At 42.5% G+C, this 12,156-nt stretch overlaps 1 protein-coding gene across 1 annotated transcript in view; it reads left to right on the forward strand.

Moving 5' to 3' along the window:
- DAB2IP (DAB2 interacting protein) overlaps window positions 1-12,156 on the forward strand; it is a 249,934-nt gene that overhangs the window by 96,851 nt on the left and 140,927 nt on the right. Inside the window, exon 4 of the mRNA XM_050907722.1 lies at window positions 7,517-7,620. Coding sequence (XP_050763679.1) covers window positions 7,517-7,620 — 104 coding nt within the window. The remainder of the gene's footprint in view (window positions 1-7,516; window positions 7,621-12,156) is intronic.

Consider the following 12,156-nt stretch of genomic DNA (forward strand, 5'->3'; position numbering starts at 1 on the left):
ATCAACTGGAATTCACTGAGGGATCAGCAGGGCATTGAGCGATATGTTCCAATAAATAGTTCTCCTGGTAATTGAACAATGAAACTGGCCTTGCAGCTGTATTTCTAGTTCAGCTGATGGGACCAAGAATAGAGTGTTCGCAAGAGCATTCATAACCTGTCAGTGGTTCTTAACTGACCTTTGTCCACTGGAAATCAGACATTTTTGCATCTCTGCTTCCCATTCGAAGTTATTCAGGCCTCATGAAGGGGAAAGTTGGCTCAACTCAGTATTTATTATTTTCTGTTGTTGTTTATTCCCTGGGTAATATTCCACTTTTTAAAAGTGCTGCTATTCTAACAGCAGCTTCTAAATACTCCTTTGGATTCAGATTAAAGATCCATCCTTCCTCCTGGATTCATGTGGCCACCTAAAGCTGTCTGAAATGTAGATTTTTCTGCAGCCTCTCTTGAGTATTCGGAATCACACAGACACTGCAAATATCTACTCTCCAGGGACTGTTTTTAATTCATAAATGCTACTGTGAGCTGTGTTAAATAAATCACTTCTGTCACTATGTGCCTCCTCCTCTCCTCTGTTGGGTTTGTAGTAAGGAGTTATTAGATAATGCAGAAATTAGAGGAATAACACCTAAATTCATTAAGCAATAAAATTAATTCACAGAGTGTAATTGTATGAGCAGGAGACCGGTAATTCCTGTTCCCTCTGGTTTCACAGAAACTCCACCCTGGTAAGCTCTCTGGGGCACCCTGGAGATGTCAAGCACTAAACCAATGGGGCAGGACAGGGAGGAGCACACCTTCATTGGCGGATCATTGCCTACGGTCGGGAGCCAGCCTGACCTCTCTGAGGGCTGCCTGCAGAATCTTTTCCACCAGCTTTTGGTTCTGATGAACTCTTAGTCCTCTGCATTACATCCAGACGGTCTGGTGAAGTTTTATTGTCCTCTAAAGTCTCCTTTCCTTAAAGCACGTCACTGCAGTACAGTGCAGGAACCTGGCCTCCTGCCGTGGCTCCCCAGCACTGCTGGCTTGTCTGGCATTCCAGTCATACTTCTCTTTCTTGCTGCCTCTGATGAAGTCATCATCTCTACTTCTCTTATTCCTGGCTTGTTCGGAGTGCCATGGCATGTGTGTTCCTGACAAGCACGGCTTCCTTTTGGTGAGTTGAGGGAGATGTTTTCTCCTTACTAACTTCTCTGACGATCGTTCAGATTTGTACCTCCCTTTCTTGTTTGAAGAGTTTCATATCAGAAAATCAACTTGCTGGGAAGTGCCTGCTTGTTCGTTATTCCTTCCAGCTGGTTCTCTTTGCTTTTGTTCATACTGTCTCTTCCACTGGCTGATCCCTGGACTTGTGTGTGAGAGGAGAGCAGGAGAGGGGGAGAGCGTGAAGAGAGATGAACAAACAGAAGGAATTAATGTATTTCATTCCCACTAATGAGAGCATAATCCTGATGATCTCTTGGACTAGCTGTGATTCACAAGAGCAGGTAATGCAAATGTAAAAACATCTCACTTGCTAAGTGAAAAGTAAACAGTATTAATATTTGTTTGTGTGTTTGTTACACATAATGACCTGCTCTGTAGCAGCATCTGAGAAGTTGCAACAAAGGAGGCAGTGATGTTGAGTGGGTTAAACAAGAGCTAGGGTGCCAGGAGTTCCTCACAGTCTGTTCTGCTGCTGATGTCCTGGAAGCCTTGGGGGGGGGGATTGCAACGCTGCTCTGTAACTATTCCGCAGCGTGAAGAACAGGCATGGAAGAATGTAGTAAGGATTAATTATTCTGTCAACTCAAATGCCTTGAATTAGTTAACAAATCAAATGTGTTTATTACTGTACAGAAACAGTTTCAGAAATATTCATAAGCCCTAGGTTCTAAATAAATGTGCAATGTTTACAGTGCTGTGTGTCCTGTTGGCAGTGAACTCAGTCGGATACTTTCAACCCTGGCAGCTTCAAAAAAATCCTGGTGCAATACACACTGAGCAGCATTTTGGACCCAGCTATGTGTGGTAACCTTGGAGAGGTTTCAGGGGGTTGATAATTTCAAGGAAGTTTCTCTTTTAAGATCTTATCCTGCGCTGGGGAAACCCCAAAACATTGCAGCCTTCTGTAAATATTTGGAAAAGCAGGAAGCACTTTCGTTTGTTTTTTCTTGCTTCTGTGATTGTATAACGTGGATGAGCCCCAGCCCAGTGTGGGTCTGTGGCAGACATTGAACAGTGCTGCTTATGGGGAGATTTTGTACGTGAAATTTTCATTCATGAAAAAGAATTGGGAGGGCCCACAGGACCACAGTTCTACAACATGCAGGGTGAAAGTAAAACGGAGTGTGAGTAGAAATGCCTAGTTATCATTGGGCAAGCTTAGAAAAGTACAGGAAAAATGCCATCAACAATGAGGAGAAAATTAGACAAGGAATGTCTCTCAGAATGGCCACAGTCCTCCTCAGAGTGACTTATGAACCTTTTCCAGTCCAATTTTGCGATTTTTAAGAGCTTCTAAAGGGCCAGGTAATATACTTAGGTGGCCCTGCCCGATTCAGCTGTCCAACAGTAATCAGACAACTTCTTATTGCTCATCTGTATATATCCCATCCTTTATCTGGGTATTGCATTGCGGGCTGGTGGAAATGGCGGAGAATCAGACAGCCATCCCTTTCTGTGGGCATCTGTTTCTGCACACTGGCATCTATGCTGCTGGGTAATGTGGCTTTCCTCACTACACCCAAGGAATCCATTTTCAGATCCAGTATGCCTGCACTATAATCCTCATTTAATAGACTGTTACTTCAGTGACTTTTCAGGCCTCTGTGTCATAAAAGAAAGATTTGGAGGTTTTAAGTTCATAACAAGTTGAGGACTTTGGGAGAGCAAATAGCGTCCTGAGATACTGTGTGTTTAAGTCCTCAGATCAAATCTGATGTAGAGCAAATAAATGGACAAATGAAGGTATAATCCTGGAATTTCTATGAGCTGAGGGATAGTATTAAGCTAACAGAGAAATTCACTGTCTAGTGAGGATGTTATCTGATAATACTAAGTGCTTCTGGAAATGTCATTCTGTGGTTAGCTGCCTGCACTAATACTGGTCCTTATTCTGGAATCCTTTATCTTGGGATACAAAATGGATGGCAGACATTCATTAATGAAACCTTGCAGTATCCCTATGGGATTTTCAAGGTTTTTATCAATTGTGAATCTAATGAAAAGCATTAAAATGTCCAAGGGTCACACTGTGAATCTGTAACAGAGGTCAGTGTAGGACCCTGGACTCTTTGTGCTATTGAGAGGAGTAACAGAACTGCCACGGAGTCTGTCCAGCCAGAAATGGAGTGGAAATTCAGGAGAGGATGAAGATGTGGTAGAGGTTGTGAAGAAAAGGCTGAAGTCAGATACTGAATCTGATCTCTTGTAGCTTGCTTGTCTTATGCACAAGTGGGCAAATTTGTCAGAAATCCCAGAAAATAAGGCCGGAAGGGACTTCAGGAGGTGATCTGGTATCCGTCTGCCCCAGGAGAGGGGAGGGAAGGAAGCTCATTGTACCTGAACCTCGCCTGACAGGGAGAGCTCTGCCACAGAAAGGTTTAAGATAGGCTTGAACATACATTTATCTCTCTAGACGATGAATTCCAACGTATAACTGTCCATGCCAAGAGAAGACTTTTTCCAGTGGTTAACCTAAATATCTTCTGCTGTAAGTTAACACATTTCTTTTCAGCCTCTAGTGGCTAAGGAGAGAGTTTTTATTATTGCCTTACAGCGACCTTTTATGTGGTGGCTGGCTGCCGCGGTGTTACCGTGGGCTTGCTATAGCAGACATTGCTAATGCCAGTAACCTGGCCTAAGACTTTTCCCCTAACCCTGAAGAAGTGAAAAATGCAGCTCAAACCTTTATGTATTCATACTGTTCGCTGTGTAAAACTGTTCCGCTGTACATTTCTGGTAGTTAGGAGTTACTAATTTACCTGTAAGCTATTTTTACTTCCCTTTAAAACAAACAGCTCTCCCCCGCCCCAAACACCCACACCCAACCCTCCTTCTAGTTATTTCTGGTTTCTTATAAAGAGTTTTGTAATGTGTCGCTCCTGCAAAGCCACCCCTCTTCAGTGATACCCACAGTGCCTGAACTAAGCTAAAACGGCTATTTGACTCCAAACACTTTATGAACCATAAGCTTAATAGGAGGCTTTAGGTCCTAACCCATCTGTGTATTTTCATCTGGGTCAAACTGATGTGTTTGCTGGCTCTGCTTTGCGTGTATTTTAATGATGGAGTAAGAATTTAAGAGTACAGTTTGTGACTTCAGTGCAATCAGACCCAGATATTCATCAGCCCTGGGTTATAACACACTCTCCCTTTCTCTGAAGAGGTCTGACCTGCGTGGTTGAAAGAGGAAGCAGATTGACAGATTACCGAAAGTGAGACAGTTGTGCACCTTGGTCTGACAAACCACTGTGGTGCAAGTCAATAGGGCTGTAACACCTCTATGGAACAGCAAGTACTTTCCCTCTGTGCTGAAGGCGAGAGGTGTGTTGGGCTGGGGAGCACAGCTCTGTGCCTGTGCTGCAGGCCTCTGGGGAAAGTAATTTCTTGCAGCTGCTTTTCACGTAATCCCATCGTTCCTGTTTTCCCGCCATGTATATGAGAAATGCTTTAAACAACGTTTATTTTTCTGGTGATTAAGAAAATGCAAAGCAGCTTCTTCAGTTGTCTTGTCATCTTGACCTCACTTTCAAAATGCTGTAATCAAGTAGTTTCTTTATGACGGTCCAAAAAAAAGAAGGCCACTGTTCAAAGGAATGGGGCGGGAGCCTTAGTGTGAAAGGAGATGACACCAAAGGACTTGATTGCCTCCTTGAGATTCAAAGTGCAGCATTCTGCAAAGAAAGTGGCCAAGACATTAGAAGGCTTGTCTGGAAGTTGTGAAAGCGATGAGCTGACTGATTTTGGCTGTCTGGCTCTCATACAGGTTACGTGGCTGCTGGTGAGGAATCATGGGCGGGATTTGCAACCAAGGAAGATATCACTGAACAGGCACTTCACCCAGTCCGTGGGTGGAATCTCACAATCTGTCCTTTTGGAATAGTTTAAGATACATCTCAGGAATTGTTGAGTGGAATTGCAGGTATTAGTTGTTTCTTACAGATCCCGGGTGATGGCAGTCTTTGACAAGTGGAGAACCTTGCTAAGGGGACAACCCTCCTTGCTAAGACCTGATGGCAGCAAATTGCAGATTCCTAAGAGGCTGAGAATTGGCAAAGAAACCACCTCTAAGTTACACTAGTTACACGAACATCATTGTCTGAGACATTCTGAAGTATAGGTTGTTCCATCTTTAGATTTCTTTGCATACTAATTTGTAGAAGCCTCCCTGTAGCAGTCTACCATCTAATTTCCTTTTCCAGCAGGTATTCTTCTTCAGGCTACCTCTCATTCCCAACCAAGAATCCTAGCAATGATGTAATATTCATTGGCGTGCCTGTTGCCTGTGAAATTGTGTATTAGAAGGAGTTCCCCCAATGTTTATTTCAGCTCCATTTTTAAATTTATTTTTAAAAAGAGAAGAACAACTGTGTGAAAAATCTGCTTTTCAGTGTCATTCTCAAATTGTTGATTTGCTGTTGTCCTTGCTTGGATTCCATATTGTTTAGTAAACAACTCAGTGTTACATACCCAGACACTGTCTTTCAAAAGTTATATGGATTTCTATAGATCAGAAGGGTTTGTTGATAAGGTGACATGAAGGACAGAAAATATTTGTGGAAAAGAAGCCTACAGAAAGCGAGAAATTCAGTTAACAAAAGTCCAACCCAGTGGATGTGGATAAATAAAAGAGTAGAGAAGATTGTGGTGCCTGGGAGAATAAGAAGTATGAGCTTCATTCATCTTCTCCACAGCTTGCACTATTCTGTATTCAGGACACCATGATTTGATGGCAGTGGACAATATTTTGATATGTATTAGTGTGTGGCAAAAAAAAAAAAAGCCAAAAGAAGACTGTTTTTGACAAAAGCCTTTCCCCAGCTTGCAACTCACCAATGTATTTATATACCACCTGATATTTTTTTAATTTTTGTACCCATTTTGAGAATTTGTAAACAGTTTTGGACTGATTTTGAATGTAAAAATTCTTCATGTCCCCAAAGTCTGGCTGTAAGTGAAAATTGTAAAGTTCCCACTGTTGGATGTGGTCAGTGCCACTGCAGGGCAGGGACAAGCAGAAAAGAAGCACTCAGCTCAAAAGAATCCCATGTGCTTACTTTCAAAGGAGCAGCAAAGCAACTGGTGTTTGAAAATGAAGGTGCACTACTGAGATTTGCTCAGGCCTTTGTTTTGTACTCCTGACACTTTATATGGGCTTAAATTCTGCTCATAAACGTGATTGAGCTGTTACTTCTAACCTTCTTGCCCTGCTGTAGAGATCTGTATAAAGATATTTTCTTAACCTGCAAAGCCATGTGCAGATCTCTGACCATGTCGATTCATACAGAAGACTCTGCAGTCCCCCCTCAAGCCGGGAGCCTCCTCGCCTCCTGGACAGCCGCAGCACTGTTCGAGGAGGAGCATTCTTCTGCCCTTGTGTCATGTGTCCACTCCCAAGAACACTGTAGTCCGGACACCTGAATTTTTTTCTTGGAATTATCACTAAATGCCTACATGATCATGACCACAGGCCCTGCCCATTTTCTAGACTTCCTGATCGACAGAATGGAGATGACACAGCTCCGCCTTTTGGGCGACGGAAATGCTTGGCTAATAAGGACTCTCGAATGGTTTGAGAAGGGAAGCTTGTTACAAAGTCTGAGCACCATTGAATGGCAGCTTGGAAATAGGTCTGTTTTTATGAGCTCCATGGTGCTTTCAAAGAGGGTTTGTGAACCGAGGAAACACCACCTCATAATGCTGTTGCTGGCCTTACCTAATACCTTTCTAAATCTTCTCAGTGTTAGGCATATTTGTTACTTTAGCCTTTTCAGCCCCCTCCCTTCCTCACCAGCGGGGAAGGAGGTAAGTATTCCTATCCACATTTTATACTTTAGCAAATGCAGGATTTAATAATTTTTTCCTAGTTACAAAGCAAATTGCTAGAGGAATTAGAGAGGGAACTTAAGCATCCTGTGCCTGTAACCCCATTAGCAGTTTCCCTTAGGAGTATCAAGTCCACAAGTGCACGGATCTGTACTTTGCATATAATTCTCACTCAGCTCAATACATTTTCTGTTTACTCATCTGCAGACTGGAAATAATGATAATGCCAACCTGTCAGGCATTATCTGAAGCTTACAGTTGTGTAAAAAATGCTAATTGTTGAAGGTGAAAGTCTTGCTGATTGAACATTGTTCTAGGCGGTTGTGGGAAATGTGAGCAGATACAGTGGGATTGTTGTGTTGGCTCATTTGCAAGGGCGTCTCAAAGGAAGAAGCCACATTTTGCATGGCCTGCTGACGTTCCCGGACTGTTCCTGTGCTTGTGTGTTTGTAATTGTCCTTTGCTTTCTGTACCATCCACAGAGTCCCCCCCAGAGAGGTGTGGGCAGAGGCGCAGCATGCCCAGCGGGGTCACTGAGAAGAACCCCACCATGGAGCCTGCTGCCACGACACCCTTCCGGGTCACGGTAAGTGTCTCTCCCCATCTTAATGATTGTTATGGCATCTTAATGATTATTACGGGGTTTTGCCAGAAGGGAGAGGAACTTGCTCATCCTGAGAGAAGAGGTGGTGTATGTGAAACTGGTTGATTACTTATTTTTAAGTAAATACATTGTTGTTAGATACTGTTAGCAACAAGCAACTGTAAAATATTTCTTGGTAAAGCAACAAGATTTGAATATGAATCTGGAGGAGGTTTGGGTAAGTTGTTTCACTAGGAGACTTTCCTGGTGAGGTTTCCTTTGTGAATCCTAGGGTAGTGCAGTATATTCATAGATGTATTTACTGGTCTGCAACTGTATAGTACGTCCTCATACTCCTACAGAGAGAAAATCTCCTGTAGAAGAACGTGTCATTAACTAACAGGAAACCTGCCAAGCTGGTGATTCCCCAGAGCCTGGTATCCTCTCCCAGCGGGAGCCTAGAGGAGCCATTCACTGTTTTCCATTTCTTCAATCATTTGGGTTTGAGATGCTCTGCTAATATCACTGTTTTGTTGTGATAGCAGTATGTAAAGAATGAGAAGTCATTTGGGAGTGGAACAGAGCAGCACCACTAATGTGAGTAACAGTGATACCAAAATCAAACAGGACAAACAGAGTCTTGTTGCTCCATGGGGAAGGGCGCTACTGTGTCCATTTTACAGAGGGGATCCAAAGACCCAAAGAAGTCAGAGCTGGTGGTTGACTGAAGGATCTGTCGGTGCTGAGCCCTAGCTCTGTGATGCTGCAGACGATAGAGTAGTTGCCAACAGTTTCACTGCAGCATGAGGAAGTGTAATGAGTCTGACGACAGGACTCCCCTCTCCCTACCCTCTCTGCACTCCTACAAGATCAGATGTTTGGGCTGGCTCGTAGCTTTAGAAGATAGGCCCTGTCATGCCTTGGAGATTAGTTCTGGAGTAAGTTAAAAGTCTTTGTTTCTTCTTTAGTTAGAATGTGCACAGTGGTATTTATCACTGCCTCCTCACTGATACAAGTCATCTCTCTAACATCCTGCAGATACTAGATAGACTTCTAGAGTGGATCACAGTAATTTGTACCAGAAGGATTGTGTTATCTAACGAATAACATCAAATCCAAGTAATTGTTTAATTTAGGAGTACACTCAGCTGACAAATAGAAGCACAATGCTGGGACCAAAATAAAATTTTTTTTGAAAGTGGGCAATAAACATGCAGCTGAGAGTAGCTGGGTTGTTTTTTCTAACGTATCATCAGCCTGGACACATCTATAGTTAATGCAATAGAGTCTTGGGAGGCTGGGGCTCTCTAATCAGCTGAAGTTACTAAGCTCTTTTGGGTAACATTTAGGGTAACCTCCAGTAATAGTAAGAGAGAAATCTATTTAGAGATTTAAAAAAATAAGTACAAGCATGAAGTATACACAGCTGGAGATGGATATACCCAGTATGAGCGATAGCCAAGGCAATCAGAAGGTTATCTTTTCAAGAGGAAAATGTCTGCTATATGTGGATAATAAGTTTGCACACAGGTATTTTTATTCAGAGAAGAGGCAAATGGTCTTGGAGCTGGTTTGCTCGATACATGTTTATAGGTTTTCTCTGCAGGCCACACCTACTTTATAGGCTCAGCTACTTCATAACAAACCTAGATAGGTAGAACCAGAATTTCAAAGGAAAGACAATGGTGCAATCTAAAAAAATCTGAGCACACCCAGTTCACCCGAGAACATTTGCACTGATGAATGAATCATTAATAGCAGTTTGCCTAAGTAGTTTATTTTAGTTCTATAAAATCTAAGTTTGTGAATGCATAACGTTCTCTATGGAGCTATATTCTGTAGCCATTATATGCAAATACATGCTGAATATATGAGAGCATGTTTTTTGGTCCTGTCTTATTTGCTAAATGAAATGGGAAGAAATGATGAAAACAGTGAGTGGATGGCAGGAGATGAGTTCTGGTTTGAAGCAGTGTGTACAGTATGTGGCAAATACTGAAGACAATGAAACAGAAAAACAATGGAGTATGAGATGTCTTTAAGCATTTGCTGTAGGGGCATGTTTGGTTTTCTTTTTCTGGAGCTGATGAAAGTTATTCTCCTAAGAGCTCCGTGTTCTAACAGGTCAAAACACAGAGGGATCATCTTTTGGTCTGATTCCTCTTGTGGTATCACCTTTTTGCTGAGCAAGGTGCATCTGGTTTCAATGCCAAGAGGGAAACTAATTTTTTTCTCTAACCCCCTTGTTCCACAAGCCATATACCCTCTATCTGAATTGATTATCAGTTACAAATGCTCTAAAACTCTGAGCATGGCAGACAGAAACACAGTAAAGCTAACTGAATAGGTATGCTTTTGCTTTGTGCCTTTCATTTATCAGAATCTGTCTATCTCAGTAAATGAGTATCTTTGAACCTTAAACAGTGTACTAGTTGTTGATGAAAAAGGCAAAGAATGATGGGAGAATCTGGTTTCTTCGCAAGACAGAGGATTTGGGAGTATTTTTCTTAGTGTACTTGTAGCCAGTGAAAATAAAATGCTGTTTATTCTGTTTCCAATGGCATATATCCTGCGTTAGGTTTTTAGAGAAGTTATTCCTGTCTTTAAGCAGGTTAGCTCTTGTTAGTGAAACAGCCTATGTGGGATGTGGTTGCTTGCTTTGACTGGCTCTGTTATTCAGTATGGATTAAATAAGGGCAGTCATCACATGGATAATACATAGCATTTGTCTTCTCTCAGTTACAATCCACTATCATCTCATTTCTGTTCCTGCTCAGCCCTCCGAATGTTATTGCCATTAATCTGAATGGCTTCATTACATACAGTTTTTATGGCTTCCCAGATTTCCGCAGATGTCTGACTTAAGAAATATATTCTCCCTCACCTTCCTTCATTAACCAGAGGAACATTAGCAGTCAGTCCACTCCAGCCACTGGGAATAGTAATTAGTGCTTTAGTTTAGTGGTAATGGGATTATTACTTTTGAGCCTGCTGCTTTAGGTTTTGATGTTGTAAGCTTCTCATATTTTACAGCTGATTGTTCTTCCCTGACATCTCCATCCTTCTGCTGTTGAGTCTCCAAGGGACTAGTAAGCTCAGGAGCCATTGGATTCAGCTATTTTGACAGTGTTGCACTCCCAGTTGCTTACTTTTATTTGAAAACTAAAGCAAACTAGGGTGGAACTGCTCCCTTCCCATACAGAAGTTTGCCAGGCAAGTTACAGTTAATTGGGCATTATGGTTTTTGTAGCAACTTTGGAAAACAATAGCTCATGCTAATTTTTTGAGTTATAGAATATAACCTTGAAAATCAAGTCTTAAGATTTCTACATCTTAACATGGGAACTAGCTGTTCTTACTCCTACAAAAAGAAATTTTTATAGAGCTTCTTAAACGTGAAAAAATCTTCCCTAGTCCTAGTTATCTCATGTTGTAAAATTATTATTTTCCATGTAAACCCACCTCACAACTTCTGTGCTATCAGAGCTTCGTATGATCTGATGCAGTCTAATGAACTCAAGTTTCTAATCCAAGTGACCGCTCATCTGAGGTCCCTGATTCTGAATCTGCTCTAAGCACCAAGTTCAATGTTCAGTTTTTAGTATACGTCTGATTGGAAAACCAGGAATGTATTTCACATCGCCAGCTATACAGTGCTTTGTGTGGACTATAAGAAACCTTTCTGACTGCTGCATTGGTGCCTAGAAACAGTAGCTTTGGTGCATGTCAGTATAGAACTTAAATATAAGCAGGGAAATTCTGGTCCTAATGAATTTATTATATCTGATACACTCATGGAAGAGACTGACTGTCCTCACACACATGTTTGCAGGAGACATCTTTAGAGTTAAATCATAGAATCATAGAACGTTTTGGGTTGGAAGGGACCTTAAAGATCATCTAGTTCCAACCCCCCTGCCATGGGCAGGGACACCTTCCACCAGACCAGGTTGCTCAAAGCCCCATCCAGCCTGGCCTTGAACACTTCCAGGGATGGGGCATCCACAACCTCTTTGGGCAACCTGTATTTGTGCTTGGGATTGCCCCGGCCCATGTGCAGGACCTTGCACTTGCCCTTGTTGAACTTCATGATGTTTGCATGGGCCCACCTCTCAAGCCTGTGAAGGTCCCTCTGGATGGCATCTCTTCCCTCCAGCCTGTCAACCACACCACACAGCTTGGTGTCGTCGGCAAACTTGCTGAGGATGCACTCAATCCCACTGTCCATGTTGCTGACAAAGATGTTAAACAGCGCCGGTCCCAATACCGACCCCTGAGGAACGCCACTCGTCACTGCTCTCCACCTGGACATCAAGCCGTTGACCGCAACTCTTTGAGTGCGACCATCCAGCCAATTCCTTATCCATCGAGTGGTCCATCCGTCAAATCCATGTCTCTCCAATTTAGAGATGAGGATGTTGTGCGGTACAGTGTCAAATGCTTTGCACAAGTCCAGGTAGATGACGTCAGTTGCTCTTCTCTTATCCACCAATACTGTAACCTCGTTGTAAAAGGTCACCAAAAGGCATGATTTGCTCT

The sequence above is a fragment of the Gymnogyps californianus genome, chromosome 18 (genome assembly GCF_018139145.2).
Source record: "Gymnogyps californianus isolate 813 chromosome 18, ASM1813914v2, whole genome shotgun sequence".
Classification (NCBI taxonomy): Eukaryota; Metazoa; Chordata; class Aves; order Accipitriformes; family Cathartidae; genus Gymnogyps; species Gymnogyps californianus.